Here is a 20,038-nt window from a genome sequence, read left to right as displayed (position 1 = left end):
TATTTCCCTACTGAGTGTTCCTGGCAAGATCTATGCAAGTATACTTGAGAAATGATTGAGAAGAATTATGGAAGAAAAGCTTGTTGAAGAACAAGCTGGATTCAGGCCAAACAGAGGCTGCCAGGATCAGATCTTCACTTTACGACATATAGTTGAGAAAGCATGGGAATATAACAAAGATCTGTATTTAAGTTTTGTCGATCTGGAAAAGGCATATGACAACATATGACAAGGTGCCAAGAGAGAAGCTATTCAATACGCTACAGTTATATGGTGTCAATGGGGCGTTATATCAAGCAATACTTAGTCTGTATTTGAGTTGTAAGTCGGTGGTTAGAATTGAAGGAAGTACAGCAAGATGGTTTAATGTTAAATTTGATGTGAGACAATGATGTACATTATCCCCTCTGTTATTTATTATCTATATCGATCACATCATGAAGGAAAGTGGTATTAAACATGATATCAGAATTGGAGATGTTAATGTCAGCTCTATACTTTATGCAGACGATGTTATACTTCTAAATAAATCAACTACAAGTTTACAAGATTCCCTGACTAAATTGAATAACTGTTGTAATAGATATGGTATGAAAGTGAGCATTAAAAAGACAAAGACAATGAAAATAGGTAGAATTGTTGAAAATGTCAATTGTGTTGTGAACGGGGACTTGTGGAACAAGTAAAACATTTCCGCTAGTTGGGCACGATTTTTACTGAAGATGGTAAATTAAATATGGAAATAGACAACAGAATCAACAAAGCTAGTGGGAAGTCAACTGAATAAATTCATATGGAATAAGAGAGAAATTAGTCGGAACACTAAATTAGCTGTATACAAGACAGTGTTCAAACCAGTTTTAACTTAAGGATCTGAGAGCTGGGTCAGAAGTAAAACACTTGACCAAAGACTAGGGACCACAGATATGAGAGTCCTGAGAAAGATTAGAGGTGTGAACAGATGGCATCAATGGCAATATCATATTAAAAACGAGGAAATTAAGCAAGAATTTGACATTGTCAGCATCCAGGAACGCGTTATCAGAGCTAATCTCAGGTGGTATGGTCACTTAAAAAGAATGGGCATGGAAAGATTAGCAAAACAAGTGTTCTCTGCCAGGTTTGCAGGAAAACCACCCAGAGGAAGACCAAGATATAGGTGGATTGATACGGTACAATGTGCCTTAGACGATAGAAATATAAGATCTGATAATGATAATATTGGAGTTTTGACAAATAGCAGACTGATTTGGAGGAAAATTGTAAATAGGAAGTTAGTAATGATGTAAATTTTTCATGTAGTACTATCATATCCTGGTGAGGGTACATGTCAGGAATTTGATGATGATGAATACTTCAAAATTATGCAGAATCAAGTAGTATAGTAACAAAGTGCTTGACTTATAAAAAATAATATTAATGGGCTAATTTCTATTTGAAATGCATAATAAATTTCTTTAACTTTTTCACAGTATCCCATTACTTTTATACAGCTGAGAAAACCCTATAGGATTTCAACTCTTATCTTTCTTAATCATCGAACAATATTCTTTAGAATTTCATGCTTATCATTCTTTCTATCCTACCTATAAATGGCTAATATGCATTAATGATGCAGATGCCATGTAATGTTGCCAGAATTACAGCATTCAGACATTTGCTAAAGGGAATTCAGTATAACAAATTTACACTATAGCAGACTCTATCTCTTTAACTTATACAACTTCACAAGAAAAAAACAATAAAAATTAATTTACATTCCATATGTTTGGTTCATTCAGATATATGGAATGTGAATTCTTTCTCCTGTCACCATGATTTAGAACAGCATCAAATAAACATATGATGAGAAAAAATTTTAAAAGATTTCCTAGACTTTTACTCAAATTTAGTGAATCATGTGAATTAGGTCTATAAACTTATGCTATGTTGACTCAAGAAAAAGTAATTTGAATGGACTCTGACACTTCACTATTTGAAGAATACCCAGTGCAGTTAATTGTTAATAATGGAGTTATAAAGGTTTGCCTCATCATCATTTCGCTGATGGTACAGATAACTGTGCAGCAAAAGGCAAATGAACAAGAAGCTCAGCTTCCTGTTATATCATAGCTCCTCCAAGATTCAGTGAAAAGAACCCATTTTAGTCACTAATGCCTAAATACCTTATCATCTCTCTTTCTCAGAACACATTACTAAAAATGCACAACCTAGTAGTAGTGCACCACACATATTTATCACATGCCATGAGGAGAACCTGGATCTTACATGCATCTCAATCTACCCACACTTAAATTGGAAGCCAAACGGCTATTTTTCTGGCATCCTTAATAATAATTAAGGGGATACAAATCCCTTGTTGTTCAACTGCCAGTAAGCAAAACTCTAAGATCGAGAACTATGAATATATAGATTTCATATATATTTGTGACACTCTCATCAGTGAGTATTTTCACTTTTCACTTAAACCTTATTATCTTCCAGGTCTACCTACTCACTGATGAGCTCAAAAAAGGTTGAAACCGGTCTGGGTAGTGACCACTCCTCATAATGTAATTACAGTATTACATCCCCTAGGGGCTGTGTTTTTACATTATAAGAAAATATCAAGGATAGTGAGGAAGCTTGCTCCACCTGTAAAGGTGGGTAAAGCTATGATCCCACCCATAATGTATTGCAGTATACATCTCTTAGTGAGATGTGCTTTACATTATGGAAAATACTAAGAATAGTGATCATAACTTTACCCACCTTTACAATGAGTTGCTCTGGTGTTGCACCACCTTTAGACTTGAGCTACGTTCAGGCGCAAACTTAACTGTTTGCTTACTTGGGATTAGGAGTAAAATAACCAAGTTTATAAAATTACTTGGTAACCCTAATATATATAAAGAAAGAAAGTATACCTCATTCTCTCTGCTTGTCAGTGTATAGTATGTTTCTTCAAACAAGTAATCATTTAAATGATTTCCTGCATTTTTATAATATACCCAATGAACTTCAAACCACTGTACACCATAACTACCAAATATACAACGTCAATTTTTTTTGGATTTTGACATTACCAAGTCACATTAGTGAGACTTGGTTGGTGGACAAAGATAAATAGGGATAGAACATAAGGAATACTGCATTTTGTTATTGTTATGTTATCGGCAGTTCATGGGAAGTATTAAAAAATACATAAATGGTTCAATATCGCAATGTGTACCAAGACTTTGAAGGAGTGAGAGTAAAATGGATGTGCAATTTATGAAGCAAGAGATTCTTAAGAAAAAGATGTGATATGAATACCATGTGCATAAAGATGATATCAATTATGAAATTATAAGGTACAGGCCAGAAAAATTATAACCATCATACAGAAAGCTAAGTGTGAGTATGAAAATAAACTAGCTCTACAAGCTAAAGATGGCCAAAAAGAATTCTATCATTACATTGCAAGTAAAAGAATGAATATGAAAGAATAATTCTACTTAAGGTGAATGGTATGTGGGTGGCAGATGCAGAGGAGATCGTTCAACTAATGAATACCCATTTTGCTAAAAGCTATCAACCTGATGTATACAACATTAAGCTCACTACCACATCTTCAATGAATGACGAAACTCAGGTGTATCAGGAAAAGGTACTAGATCTGTTGCACAAACTAAATAAGACTATTCAATGTCAGTAAATATAAAGTTATGCACTTTGGATATCTCATTATAACAAAGTGCATAACTTTATATTTATATAACTTTATATACTGGTGTATATCCTCTTTATATACTTTTTATATAACTTTATATACTGGCAGGATTATGTTGGAAGAAACTGACCATGCTAGGGATCCTGGAGTATTAGTACATAGGAAATTGAAGTTCAGGGGACATGTTATTGCATATACTACTCAAAGAATAATTGCACTGCTGAAATGAATATCAGCATGTAAGGATAAGGATGTCATGCTGCCTCTATACGGATTGATATGAATATGACAAAAATTGGACTATCATGAGAAGATCTGGTCTCCTAGTTTCGGAAGTGATGCAGATACAGTGGAGAGATTGCAAAGGAGAGTATTAAAGATGGTAGAATAGCTATGGAATGTAGATTATGTGGAAGAGATTAAGAATTTGTAGAGTGCGGACCCTAGCAACATAGGAGAAAGAAGAGTGATATGATAGAGACCTACAATCCTCCGAATGTGGCATAACAGATACTAGTAGAAGAAAGTTTTCATTTTATGGAGTGTAGTGAGAGGACAAAAGAACATTTATGGAAGTTGAGAATGAATGCAGTCAAGAAAGGGGTGAGAGCTAAATTTTTCTCTCATAATTAGCACATGATAACTTGCTTCGGAGGTGGTGAGTACAGAGTGTTTAAACAAATTCAAAATCATAATAATAATAAATATATAATGCTGATCATTAATTGGGCTTCTATGTAAGGATTATCATCTGCATTGTTTTTGAGAGGTTGATATAACGGAAAGGAAATGACACTTTTGAATTTTATCGTAAAAATTAAGGCCTCCTCCATGTTGCTGTAGATGCCATACGAATATGACAGCTTGTGCAGATGATAAAGAATGGGCATAAATATTCTACATTTCTTTCCAGAGGAATATCAGAGAAGGCAGATGCAAGTTGTTCTTGCTGTGGCAGAAGGTGATTTGCCTGGATTTTCGATATCAATCCTGTTCTAGAGGCCAAATGTTAAATATTTTTTTGAGCTATTTTAGACATCTGAATAATCAAAGCAGCAGCTTCACTTGAAGTAATGAATCTAATCTACAAACTTAATACATTTTTCATATATCCTTGCCTGCAATAGGATTTGAATCTACGGTCCTACTGAGGAAAAAGAAGTGATCCAATCAGCACACCAGATATATCACATAGATCACCTATCTTTGGCCAAATGCCATAGAGAAGTTTGGTGAATCTCAAGTGGTTGCACTTGATATCTCCAAGACTTTCAACAAGGTCTGGAATGCAGGCTTACTAATCAAACTCTCATAATTTGGTCTGTGCCAGGGATTCCTGTAGTTGGATTGCCAGCTTTCTATCTGGATGCACACTGTATGATGGTGGATGGTTCCTTATCTTCTCATCAACCCTCTTCTTCATATACAACAGTGACTGAGTTCAGCTCTTTTTGCAGCAATACGCAGTTTTTGCAGATGACAGCACACTGCACTCCTCGCTTTCATTTGACAAACAAAAGAAAAATCAAGGAGTGTTAAGGGTCAAAGCTGTATATTTGAGAGGAAGACCTACACATAGTCTTTAAAGGAATGCAGGGAACTGAACAGGACTACTGATCTAATGTCCAATCCTCACCTTGTGGCACACCAATTAGGTACACTGTTAGGTATCTAACTGGATACTGAACGAATGAGGACGGGCTGCCAATTTGGGATTTAGAAAAACAAATTATATTCTTATTGGCTAATTAATCCACAAATGAAATAATGGTACAACATGACAGAATTTCATGCTGACTGGGGCCCAGTTAAACAAGGTCCCCATTTTTTTTGCCAGGGAATGAGGGAGAACAGCGAAAAGTTAGAAACGGAAACAAATCTTGCAACACACCCCACTCAACATCACCAGAGATCAAGATCAGTACTATCACATATGAAGCCTGAACAGCAAAGAAATGGAACTGGCTGAGGAATTGAATAAGTACCAGATCAACATAATAAGGGTGACAAAAACTGAAGTGATGTTTCTAAGCAATAAACACAAAATGTTACATTCAGGCAATAACAATTAGGGAAAAGGAGTAGTTATAGTATTCAACACTAAATATGAGGTTAATCTTCTTGAATGGTAGGCAATATCAAGTAGAGTGATGTGGGCAAATATCAGAATGGGAAACTGGATAATGTAACTTATTTGTGTCTATGGTCTCACAGAAGATTCTACTAAGGTAGAAGTGGAGGAATTTTTTTGAGGCTTTACAGAAAGCAACAAGTGACACGAAAAAAAGAAAAGTTGGTCCTTGTAGGGAATCTAAATAGCAGAGTAGGATATTCAGATATTCAGAAATATTTTGGCAAAATTAGGAGATAATATTGGATAAAAATGGAAAATACTTGTTGGATTTCTGATCAGGACATGGACTGGTTATTACTAACACACTGTTTCAACATAAAAATGTGCATAAATATACACATGGAGAGAAGAGGCAAGAAATAAGAAAAGTTTCATTGACTATGTTATTATTGTTGATAGGGATGTTTTCTCCCTGGTGAAGGACACTACAGGATTTGAAATTGGAAGTGATCACCATATAGTCTTGAGCAGGATAAAACTGAATTTCATATTGAAAAGAAGAACATGTAAGAAAGTTTTAAAGCAAATAAAAGTTGAGCAGCTCTCTCAGATGTGAACAACAGACTAAAATACACAAACATGATTGAAGAAAAAATGTAAGAGTTTGAGAACAGGAACTAAACCTTGGAGATTTAGTGCCAAGCCCTGAGGAAAACATTGATAGATTCAGCCAGAAAGGCATGTGGTGATGTTATCTGCAAGAATAGAAAAATAAGAACTCCATGGTGGACACAGAAAGTTAAAGACAAAGGAAAATAATAAAGCATATCAAAAGTTACTGACAAATAAGTCAGCTTGTACTCTTAGAAAATACAGAGATAAAAGTAAGAAAGCTAAACACTGCATAAAACTGGGGTGGGAAGGCACAGGAAGACATTGGCAAGAACGTAGAAAATAAATATCAGGAAAGTGGCAAAATATTGTGGAGGCTTGTTGAAAAAGCTCAGATGGAGAAAAGAGTGCTGTAAAAGGAATTAAAGACGATAAAGATGACAGGAGAACTGGTGAAAATAGATATCCTTCATATATGGATCAAATACTTTGAAAAACTGATAAATGAAACCATCAGTGAGAGCACAGTGGTAAAAAAAAAAAAAAAAACACTCAACATGCATGCTACATATTCATACTTGAATTATGAAAAGGTCATCAAAAGTCTGAAATGTGGAAAAAAGGCAGCAGGAGTAGATGAAATTCAAACAGAAATGCTCAACTATAGACGTATAAAAGTCTTGCAGTGGTTGCATTGCATAGTTTAGAAGGCCGGGACAGAGGAATGAATTCTAGATGAATGGAATAGAGTTCTACAGTACCCATATAAAAAAGAAAAAAAAAAAAAAAAAAAAAAAAGAAAAAGAAAAGAAAAAAGCAAAATAAAACCGAATGGGAGAATTACAGAGGTATTTCACTATTGAGTGTTCCTTGTAATATTCATGAAAGTATGAGGATGGGCTGAAAAGTTCTCGGTCTAACAATGGAATAAACTAATTTATAATTTCAATTATTTTTACTTTTCAACATAATTGCCCTTAAGACTTCTAGAGAGGCATGTGGTGAAGTTGTCTGCAAGGATAGAAAAATTAGAACTCCATGGTGGACACAGGAAGTTAAAGAAACAGTGAAGGAAAAGAAGAAAGCCTATCAAAAGTTCATGGCAAATAAGTCAGCATGTGCTCTTAGAGAATACAGAGACAAATGTAAGAAAGTGAAACACTGTGTAAAACAAGCTAAACAAAAGTCATGGCAGGACTTTGGCAAGAATATAGAAAATAAATATCAAGAAAGTGGCAAAATATTCTGGAGGTTGTTGAAGAAGCTTAGGAATGGAGGAAAGAGTGCTGAAAAAGGAGTTAGAGATGATAAAGGTGACATGAAAATGGGAGAAAAAGATATCCTTGAAGTATGGAGTAATTACTTTGAAAATTTGCTAAATGAAACAAGCAGTGATGACAGCACAGAGATAAAAAACACTGACCAGGCATGCATGCAGGAATACATATCCATACTTGAAGTAGAAAAAGCCATCAAAGGCTTGAAATGTGGAAAGGCAGCAGGAGTAGATGATATTCGACTAGAAATGCTGAAGTATGGTGGTATAACAGTCTTACAGTGGCTGCACTGCATAGTTCAGAATAATTATGGGTACTAAAGAGCTCTACTTCAATCATCGGGAATACGTCCCTCCTGGACAGAGGGACGAATTCCCGATGATTGAAGTAGAGCTCTCTAGTACCCATATATAAAAAGGGAAATAAAACTGAATGTGAGAATTACAGAGGTGTATCCCTACTGAATGTTCCTGGTAAGATATATGCAAGTATACTTGAGAAACGGTTGAAAAGAATTGTGGAAGAAAAGCTTGGTGAAGAACAAGCTGGATTCAGGTCAAATAGAGGCTGTCAGGATCAGATCTTCACTTTACGACAAATAGTCGAGAAAGCATGGGAATATAACAAAGATCTGTATTTAAGTTTTGTCGATCTGGAAAAGACATATGACAAGGTGCCAAGAGAGAAGCTATTCAATACCCTACAGTTATATGGTGTCGATGGGTCATTATATCGAGCAATACTTAGTCTTTATTTGAGTTGTAAGTCAGCAGTTAGAATTGAAGGAAGTACAGGAAGATGGTTTAATGTTAAATCTGGTGTGAGACAAGGATTTACATTATCCCCTCTGTTATTCATTATCTATATGGATCACATTATGAAGGAAAGTGGTATTAAACATGATATCAAAATTGGAGATGTTAATGTCAGCTCTTTGCTTTATGCAGACGATGTTACACTTCTAAATAAATCTGCTACAGGTATGCAAGATTCTCTGACTAAATTGAATTACTGTTGTAATAGATATGGTATGAAGGTCAGCAATAAAAAGACAAAGACAATGAAAATAGGCAGAATCATTGAAAATGTCAACTGTGTTTTGAATGGAGAACCTGTGGAACAAGTAAAACATTTCAGCTACTTAGGTATGATTTTAAGTGGAGATGGTAAATTAAATATGGACATAGACAACAGAATCAACAAAACTGGTATGGTAGGAAGTCAATTGAATAAATTCATACGGAATAAGAGAGAAATTAGTCGCAACACTAAATTAGCTGTATACAAGACAGTGTTCAAACCAGTTTTAACTTATGGATCTGAGAGCTGGGTCAGAAGTAAAACATTTGACCAAAGACTAGGGACCACAGATATGAGTCCTGAGAAAGATTAGAGGTGTGAACAGATTGCATCAATGGCAATATTATATTAAAAACTAGGATATTAAGAAAGAACTTGACATTGTCAGCATCCAGGAATGTGTCAGCAGAGCTAATCTCAGGTGGTATGGTCACGTAAAAAGAATGGGCGAGGAAAGATTAGCAAAACAAGTGTTCTCTGCCAAGTTGGCAGGAAAATGGCCCACAGGAAGACCAAGATATAGGTGGATTGATACAGTGCAAAGTGCCTTAGGTGATAGAAATATAAGATTCGGTAATGTTGGGGGTGTTGACAAGTAACAGACTGATTTAGAGGAAAATTGTAGATAGGAAGTTAGTAATGATGTAAATTTTTCATGTAGTACTATCATATCCTGTACATCCCTTGAGGGTACATGGCAGGAATTTGATGATGATGATGACTAATACATTTATAACAGTGATGCTGCAGCACCATTATCCCGTCCCTGTAGGTGTACTCAGTAAGATCTGCAAAATACCCCTGTACAGCTGCAATCATCTATTGATTCGAAGAAAAATGATGACCAGTGAAGAAGAGTTTTAGTTTTGGGAAGAGATAGAAGTCAGAGGCAGCCAAATCTGAGGAATAGGGTGGATGTTCCAACAATTCATAGTGCAGATCCCTTAATTTTTCCATTGCCAAAACACATTTGTGGGCAGATGCATTGCCCTGATGATAGTTGATTTTTTAACCGGGTCTTTTCTCACAAATTTTTTTGTCTAGTCTGGTTAAAAGATTGGAATAATATTCCGGAGATATTGTTTTACTCTTTTAAAGATAACTAATAAACAAAATGCCTTTAGCATCCCAAAACACCTATGGCATGACCTTCCCTGCTGATGGAACTGACTTGGCAATGTCTTTTTTGGCACTGAACAACAGGCTTCTGTCCACTGTTTGAATTCTGGTGTGTAATGGTGAATCCAAGTCTCATCCATAGTAATAAATCGACGCACAAAATCAGTTTTATTCTTGTTAAAACGCTCCAAGCACTGTTCAAAGATTTTCATGCGAGTGCATTTTTGTTCTGCTATGAGCAAGCGCAGCAACTATCTTGCACAAAGCTTTTTTATTTGCAATTATTCATGCCAAATATATCCTACATATTCTTTTGAAATGCCTATGGTCTCAACAATTTCATGCATGTGACTCGCAGGTCATCCAATACCATATCGTGCACTTGATCAATGATTTCTAGTGTTGTTACACTTTTTGGACATCCTTCACATGGATCATCTGCAAGGCTGGTGCAGCCACAGTTAAACTTGGGAGTCCATTTCTTAATTGTCGTAAACAAAGGAGAAGAGTGTCCATAAACTTTTATGAACTTCGAGTGAATTTCTTTTGGCGTTAAACCTTCTTTTACAAAGAATTTTATAACTGTACCATAGTCAACTTTATTCATTTCAAGGAATACAGATAACACTTTTCTTTCAGACAGCTATATAAAACAAACTTGATAGAATGACTTACAATTTCACATGGATGCTTATGACAGATGTAGCAACTTCGGAAAAAAAAAAAAAATCATGCCGATAGTGTTACCATCTATGGTCGAGGCCGAGAACGTTTCAGACCACTCTTGAGAAACAATTGAGAAGGATTGTGGAAGGGAAGCTTGGTGAAGAACATGCTGGATACTGACCAAATAGAAGCTGTCAGGATCAGATTGTTATTTTATGACAAATAACTGAGGAATCAATGGAATATAACAAAGATCTGTATTTAAGTTTTGTACAATAGATCTGGAAAAGGCATACGACAAGGTGCCAACATAAAAGCTATTAAAAATGCTACAGATATATGGTGTCAGTGGGGCATTATATCAAGCAATACTTAGTCTTTGAGTTGTAATTCAGCAGTGGTAAAAAAGCACTCAACATGCATGCAACATATTCATACTTGAATATGTTGCATGCATATAAAATATATATGATATACATATAAAGAAGTAGAATAAGTCATCGAAAGCCAGAAATGTGGAATGGCAGCAGGAGTAAATGATATTCGACCAGAAATGCTCAAATATGGAGATATAAAAGTCTTGCAGTAGTTGTGTTAAATGTGAATGAAAAAAAACAACAAAAACCATTATTAAGCTATTTTAATTATTACTACGTTAATATTATAAGAACTTGTATTTGATAATTTAACTGCGCATTAATTGAAATGTTAATATTCTCTATTTATTCCTATTTGTAGAAGTTTAGTGTTATGCAATACCTCAATTTTATTATATTTTGTTTGGCTGTCATGGAGACGTATGTAAGTGAGCAAGCACGTTTTGGAACACCACGCGAGGAGAAGGTTTACTGAAAGAGTTTTAGAAAGAAATCATGAGAATAATTTAGGCGGGAAGAACGGATATATAAGCGATGAACGCTGAAATTATGAATTAATTAGGAGAGATAGATTAGAGAGAGAAAGGAGAGGATTGGCATTAGGTTGGAATCGGAGCATTCGGGAATCACAGTGTGATAATAGCGAGTCGGCAAGTCACTCAAGCAGCTAATAAAGTCTACTAGTCGAGAGGCGGTTAGCTAATAAATTGTAGAATAACAATTATAGCTACGGAAGACAGCTGAGTGACTACTAAAGAGACTAGCGATATTTGAGTTGAGATTCAATTTCAGGGCCGACCTTTCAAGGACATACAGAACCTTGAAGCAAAGCGCAGAGTTATAAGGGAATAGTAGAGGCTGTAAAGCTGAAGTTACCATTAGCTGTGCTTAGAAATATATTGCCTAAAGAATTAAATGAATGCAGGAAGAATGAACAGCTGTGCATATAAAACCTCAAGTTAAGGAATTATTGTGTATTGCCTTAATTCATAAGAGATCAGTAGTATTTTTTCATGCAAGAACATTTGTTTATGTGTATAGTGACCGACGATTAATTCAGTTATTGCTTAGAAGAATTATTTTAATGAGTGCCGTATACTGTTTAAGTGTTTACAGTTATAAAAAGTGTTTACGTATAAGTAGGTGAAGAAAAAAGATTATCGGTAAGATTATTCCAACCGTTAATATTCCTATACAGAGAAGTGTGAGAGTTTCATCCAAGAATTTCCTTATACTAACAGTAACTATTACAGAAATTAGCTAAAGTGTAAAGTGTTTGCTTGTGAAGAGGTATTACTGCAATTTTTATTGTATTTAAAATTTAAAGAACTATGAGATATTGATGTGAATGATCATTAAGGAACTTTATTAAATAGCTAAAAGGAACTGTGAGAAGACTGTATTACAGATAACAGCATTTCCATTGTCTGAGTTTGTATGACAGTATTATCAGAAAGGCTGAAGTGTTTATAATAATTTAATTAGTGATTTGATCTTAAGTGTAAAATTTGTGATTTTAAAATTAAATATTTGTTTTTTTAATCAAAAGTTGTATTTTGCCTGAATCTCTTTTACTGCACCATTCATAAAATATTCGACCCAAAGCAGGTGAATTAAGTTAGTTAAATATACTCGGCCAGTATATATATTAAGGAGAAATGGTTGAGGATTGATTTATCTTCAATTCTTGAACTAATTTAGATATAGAGTGGCGCAGTCTATAAATATAAATTTTCTCTATATTTGCATTAGAAATCAACTAGCAACTATTATTTTGTTTAAGAACATCATAGTGACTAATATGTCGTATCCAAAGTATAGATTGAGACGAAGTAGGATCCAACAGTTGCACTGCATAGTCCAACCACTGCTTCTTCTTCATATGTTAAACCTGGTATCAGGCAAGGATGTACATTATCCCTCTTATTCATTATCTATACGGATCACATTATGAAGGAAAATGGTATTAAACCTGATATCAAAATTGGATAAGTTAATCTCAGCTCTTTACTTTATGCAGATGAAGTTATACTTTTAAATAAATCCAGTACAAGTCTGTTGCAATAAATTTGGTATCAAAATCAGCAATAACAAGATAAAGACAATGAAAATAGGCAGAAACGATGAAAATATTAACTGCATCACAAATGGAGAACCTATAGAACAAGCAAAACGTTTCACCTACTTAAGCATAATTTTTAGTGAAGATGAACTTAAGCTATTTCGTTTGGCAGGGAAAATTCTACAAACAAATAGAGGGGACAGCCATGGGTTCACCACTCTCCCCACCCTTGGCCAACTTCTTTATGAAGACTTTTGAAGAGAAAGTCATAAACTCTGCCCCACAAAAATCAACCATATGGCTTTGCTACCTTGATGATGTGTTCGCTATTTGGCCACATGGCTCTGACACACTCCTCTCCTTCTTACAACCAATACTCCAGAATCAAGTTCATCCTGGAGAAAGAGGAAAACAACAGCCTCCCTTTCCTAGACACACTAGTCACCCTGATGGAACCTTGGTTTTCTCAGTTTACAGAAAACCCATCCATACAGGCAGATATATTCACCAATAACACCCCCCCCCGCAACAATATGGAGTTATTAAGACACTATACAACAGGGCTAAATTAATCTGTTCAAATGACAATGCCCTAACCACTGAAATAAATCACATCCTCAACACGTTCTCAGCCAATGGCTATCCCCCACCCCAATCCAAAAAATATTGAAACCAGTAAACCACAACCCTCCCCCCTTCACAACAAGGATTACTCTAAATCCATCACCATTCCCTACATCCGAGGCACCACGGAAAAAACTTACCAGCTGTCCTACTTTGGCCAAACATGCAGGACAGCGAATATCAGCATTTCAGAACACAAGGACTACATCCGTTTTCACCAGTATAGCATGGTCTTGCAGACCATGCTCTGGATACAAGCCACAGAATGTGGTGGAAGAAAGCCACAATAACACACCACAGCAAGTTCAAGTTTGAAAGACTTTTCATGGAATCAGCCTCAGCCCTAAGAAACATGCCAAACCTCAACAAATTTGGTTGCATGAGACTGCCCCAAATTTGGGAGACATACATTATGAGACCTTCAGCCTAACCAAGAATACCTACATAGCCCGCCAGGAGGCACCATCAGGACTTTTAGGAGAAACGATAGCTTCCTGCTTCGTCCTCATTTACTGTATGTAGTGCCTGTGTGCATGTCTTTATTGTAAGTTCCTTTGAAAATGGCAGCATGACGTTGCCGAAATATTGGAAATATATATTAAAGTTTAATTTAATTTATATTCTATTGTACGTTGTGAATTCCTTAAGTCAATTAATAATTAAGTCGATAGTTAATTAATAAAAATAAAAGTCACTACTAAACCATATTTCTTCAGAATTCTTGAAGTTGGTTCTGAAATGCTGGAGATGTATGGGATTGGAGCTTGACATATTGATTCCTTGTTTGGATTAGGTTTGTAGGAGTCAAACAGATGTTGTGTAGTCATTTCTGTTGATGATCTGTTGCTATGATATCATAAGTTATATATATGCATTTCATTTTTACACTTTTATGATTAACCGTTTCTTCAGTTAAAGCATAATGTTATTGGCAATTTAACATCACACAGCTCATTCTATTTTGAATAAATCAATTGCTTGCATTCTACCTTGTAACAACTGTTTTGTAAGCCACTGATGATGGTCTGTTAATTTCAGAATGAAATACATGGTAGTATATTTAATAAATAATACTTTTACCTTGTGTTTTCGTGTATATATTTTATAGAACTATGGTGGTATAAGTTTCTCTAAAAACAAGTATACATATCTCAGTATTATTTGACATCTTAAAAATCACAAAAATAAAGCACAGCAATGTATATTCAGTGTCTAATTTTTTTGTAAGAGTTATTCCCACACAATTTTATATATTCCTTGAATTTCAACAGCTCATCAAAGAATTTACTGTCAGATTGGTTCACCAAGTAGTTGCAATTTTCTTTGATAATGTGTGAATTTATAATCAATTATAACAAAGCTGTTTGTGAAAATCTTCAGAGGTAGACACTTTTTTGTAATCCTATGTTAAACCACTATTTTGCTAATCACAGGACTGAAATACCTATAAAAAAGTATCCTGTTTGATCTAGGGAGAATTTCTGGATTCTAACCCTTAGCCCACCAGATACGCTGTGAATGTGTGTGTAAAATATTAATGAACACATATTCCTTATATGACAGCTAAGTTTTATATTGAATGAAGGTCAAAATCAAGATACTGATGAGGTCAAAATCAAGATACTGATGATAAATATAGGTTTAAGATACTTAAACCTATATTTATCTTCTGAATACCTACAGGTTTCTTATTAGCTTTGGTAGCTGTCCTAATGTTTTAATACTAGAGTTATTCCCACACAATTTTATATATTCCTTAAATTTCAACAGCTCATCAGAGAATTTACTGCCAGACTGGTTCACTGAGTAGTTGTAATTTTCTTAGAAATGTATGTACAGATACATGCACATCTATCACTGTCAAATTCCTGATAAATATTCTGAAAGCATATATATACTGCATGTAAAGATTATATCTAATTTCCATCAACAATTTTCTAAAAAAAAAATGTGTGTATATATGTATGTAATTAATTTTTTAAATTGGGGATACTGTATATTAAGGTTACCAAGTAATTTTATAAGCTTGGTTATTTAACTCCTAATCCCAAGTAAGCAAACAATTAAGTTTGCGCCTGAAACATAGTTCAAGTCTAAAGATAGTACAACACCAGGGATATATATATGTGTGTGTGTACACACACACACACACACACACACACACACACACACACACACATATTAGTCAAGACTCCAATATTGACAAATGTTATATTTCTTATTTCTGCCTTCTAAGACACTTCTAACCACGTCGATCCATCTAGATCTTCCTCTGAATCTTTATCCTGCCATCCTAACATAAAACACCTGCTTTGCTAATCTTTCTTGTCCCGTTCTGTTTAAGTCACACACTAGAACTTAGCTCTGATCACACATTTCTAAATGCTAATAAGGTCAACTTTCTAATATTTATACATCATATTCTGTGTATAAAGAGCACAAATAACTGAACATGTTTAAAAGTATATGTACCAGAATTTATAGATGCCTCTGAAATAACTGGTGTTGTATGACTAGATGGGGCCACTGTTGCTGAAGGATGTTCAGTAATAACTGCTACAGTGGTTGGAGCTACAGTAACTGTAACTGTAGGAACTGCAGGAGTTGGGGGTACAGTAGCTTGGGGAAGTAATGCTGGCTGACTGCTCGAGGTTGCTGCAATGAGAAAATAACATTAAATTAATACATGAGTACATCTGTTTCAAAAAAAGTTCTCTACATGTTTCATTTAAAAGTTGTATTTTAAATAAATTAATTTGCATTATTTCTAAGAAATAATGCAAATTAATATTTTTGATTAGTTACTATATGATGGTAAAGAAGTATCCTTCTTCTTCTCTTCCGTCTAAGATGGGTTGAGTCTTGAGCAGGAGCTTCCTGCTCCTTGGGGGAGACCACACTCCTACCAGGCGCGTCCCCCGGGTGGCGGAAACCCAAATGGGTTGCTCTGAATAAAGAATAAAGAGCCATGGACCAAAGGATGTAGCAGAGGTATGGCAAGCTGGATACATTATTATACCAGTAACTTTCATGAGCAGGAGAGTGTCTACAAACTGAGATAGTGCTACTGTGTATGGGACAGACGACGTGCCTACTCGAAAACCACATAGAGTAGGTGAGAAATCAGCAATGTGGTCAGCCAAGGAAGTGAAACATGTAGCCACCTCAACATAAGATCACTATACCGACCTGGAAAATTGCAATTAGTCCAGGAAAATTTAAAAAGACTGAAATGGAGTATTTTAGGTTTATCAGAGACACATTGGTGTGGAGATGGATTCATGGATTTACCAAAAGGAAGACTATACTTCTCAGGAAGAAAAGATAACATACACAGAGAAGGAGTTGCATTATTAATTGGAAAGAAACTTACACACTCGGTAATTGAAATAAAACCAGTGTCTCCTAGAATAATTACAGCCAAACTTCAAGCAAAAGAAAAAGGTTAAACAATTAAAAGAATCCAAATATATGCACCAGACAGTAACCATTCAGAGGAAGAAATAGAAAATTTCTATGAAGAACTACAACAGGAAATAGATAATCCCAAAAATAGAGAACTCATGATAGTGATGGGAGATTTTAATGCTAAAATAGGACAATTCATAGCAGACAAAAAAGATGTGATGGGGAAATTTGGATACGGAGAGCTTAACGACAGAGGAGAACAATTACTCCTCTTCTGTAAAGCAAATGATCTAATGATAACAAACACATTGTTCTATCAATGCCCTAATAATAAATATACATGGACAGTCCCAGATGGTAGTATAAAGAACTGCATAGACTATATCATCATAAACAAACAATGGAAAAGATCAGTAAATAATGTATGAACATTAAGAAGTTTTGATTTCGACACTGACCACGAAATATTAATTGCCAAAGTGAAGATAAAATTCAACAGGAAAAACAATATCAGAAAAAAAGAAAACATCAACCTATCAAAACTAAAAGACTGCAGTGTTATCAATTGCAAAAGACACTCTAGGTACCAAACCCAAAATAAACAAACAGTGGATAACCCAAGAAATGGTAGCTACAATAGAAGAGAAAAGAGAGGCCAAGATACTTGTAAACCAACAAAACAATGAAGAGAATAGAGAAAAATACAGAGCACTAAAAAATAAAGTTGATAACCAATGCAAAAAAGCCAAAGAAAAATGGTAAGAAGAAAAAGCTAAGAAATGCCAAGAAGCATACCAATAAAAAAAAACCTGAAAGACTTCCATGATACTGTAAGAGAAATTACAAAGGAATTCTCAGCAAAAGCAGTAACAATGATAAACAACAAGATGACTGAAACCGTGAATATTGAAGATATAAGAAAAATCCGGTCAAACCATTTTAAGACTATCTTCCACCAAGGAAACAAAACTACAATGCCAACAATAGAAGAAAATAATGACAACCCAAAAATTTTACAAGATGAAGTTAGATACACAATAAAACAGATGAAAAACAATAACGCACCAGGCATTGATACTATCCCGACTGAACTGTGGTCATATGGAGGCAGCATATCAATAGAATATTTAACAAAAATTATAGAAAATCAAACAAAATACTACAAACAGGAGAGATTCCAAATGACTGGAGAACTGGAAAGATCATCCCAATATACAAAAAAAAAAAGGACACAAAAAAGACTGCAGAAATTACAGACCAATCAATTTACTCTCCCACACCTATAAATTTTTCGTAAGAATTATACAAAATAGATTAAAAAATACCTATGAAGAAATGATAGGCATTGAACAAGCTGGTTTCCGAGGAAACAATTCAACAATAGACCAAATTTTCACATTGCACCAACTAGCAGAGTTCAGCTGGGAATACCATAAAGAACTATATTGTTGTTTTGTGGACTTTAAACAAGCTTTCGATAGCATCAACAGAGAAATCCTTCTAAAATTCTACTAGAAAAAGCAATAGACAAATATATAATACAGTTTCTGATAAAATATTACTCTAAGACAAATGCAATAATTAAAAAGGACACACTCACAACAGAACCCATAGAGATCCAAAAAAGGAGTAATGCAAGGATGCCCATTATCCCCATGCCTATTCAATATATATCTAGAAGAATTATAAAGAAGGCAATAGACAATGAGCCTGCAATCAATGTCGATGGTTTAAACATAAATAATATCAAATATGCAGATGATCTCGTCCTTATTGCAAGAACCCCAAATGAACTACAAAAGTGGATAAACAAGCTAAACGAAACCTGTAAAACATATAACATGACAATAAATACACAAAAGACGAAAGTGATGAAAATAGGGAGGAACGGAACTACCATCTCAGCCACCCTAAATGGAGAACAAATAGAACAAGTAGACAACTTCATATACCTTGGATCAAAACTAGCAGAAACAATAGATGAACTCAAAATGATCAAACACAGAATAGCAATAGGATGGACCACCATGGGAAAATTACAGAAAATCTGAAAAACAAACAAGATACCTAAGCAAGCCAAAATCAAATTATATGAAGCAATAATTATACCAACAGTCATCTATGGAGCAGAAGCGTGGACAGTTAAAAAACAGAAAGGAGAAAAAACTGCTGGCATTTGAAATGAAATGCTTAAGAAAAATAAATAGAACAAGTTGGATAGAAAAGAAAACAAACATCACAGTCAGACAAGAATTATTGTATAAAAAGACAATAATAGAAAAAATTAGAAAACAACAACTGAGATGGTTTGGACACACTGTATGCATGGACGCAGACAGACTTCCTAACGTCTTAATCAATACTTTTCCAACTGAAAAAAAGAAGACCAGGAAGACCAAGAATTACCTGGCTGAAATTAATAAAGAACATCTCAGGATGCAGAACATATAAGGAACTTTTCCAAACAGCAAAGAAGTATACTAACCAGTAATTTTGAAAAGCAGGCATCTGACTACTGAGGAGCACCGATATCAACAAATTCAGGTTCAAAGAATATCATTCTTAAAGTAAAATCAAGAAAGTATGTAGCAGAATATTGCGATTTCGGTTTTACAAAGATTGAAGTAAAGGATGAAGAAAGACCACTGTGTGTTATTTGTTAGAAAATTTTGGCGGCTAATAGCACGAAACCAAATAAACTTAAAAGACATCTGGAAACACTTCATAAGGAGTATGTTAAAAAACCTCGAGAGGTCTTTGCTGCCAAATTGAAAAAATATTCTGAAAAGCAAAAATCTAGCATTAAAAATGCTTGTCTGTAAATTAAAAAGCTTTACTAGCTTCTTACAAAGTTGCATATAAAACAACTAAGTGCAAAAAGCGCCACAGTATCAGAAAAGACCTAATTCTGCCAGCTGTAACTGATATTGTGGAAGCTATGCTTAGAGAAAGTTTTACTAAACAACTACAGTGCGTACCGAATTAGTGATATATGTGAAGATATGCAGAAACAATTTTGTCGAAGATTTGTGACCAATTAATCTCAAT

At 34.7% G+C, this 20,038-nt stretch overlaps 1 protein-coding gene across 3 annotated transcripts in view; it reads right to left on the bottom strand.

The window, feature by feature from the left end:
- Window positions 1-20,038, bottom strand: part of LOC150106811 (nucleoprotein TPR-like) — an 826,699-nt gene that overhangs the window by 203,568 nt on the left and 603,093 nt on the right. For all 3 annotated transcript variants that reach the window (XM_090393327.1, XM_090393328.1, XM_090393329.1), the window contains exon 40: window positions 16,055-16,237. In XM_090393327.1, the coding sequence (XP_090249453.1) occupies window positions 16,055-16,237 (183 nt within the window). The remainder of the gene's footprint in view (window positions 1-16,054; window positions 16,238-20,038) is intronic.

This window comes from Typopeltis vanoorti, chromosome 5 (assembly GCF_054136105.1).
Source record: "Typopeltis vanoorti isolate ZY-2024b chromosome 5, IOZ_Tvanoo_1.0, whole genome shotgun sequence".
Lineage (NCBI taxonomy): Eukaryota > Metazoa > Arthropoda > Arachnida > Uropygi > Thelyphonidae > Typopeltis > Typopeltis vanoorti.
The sequence above is the reverse complement of the archived record's forward strand: the minus strand, read 5'-3'. Positions and strand labels throughout refer to the sequence as shown.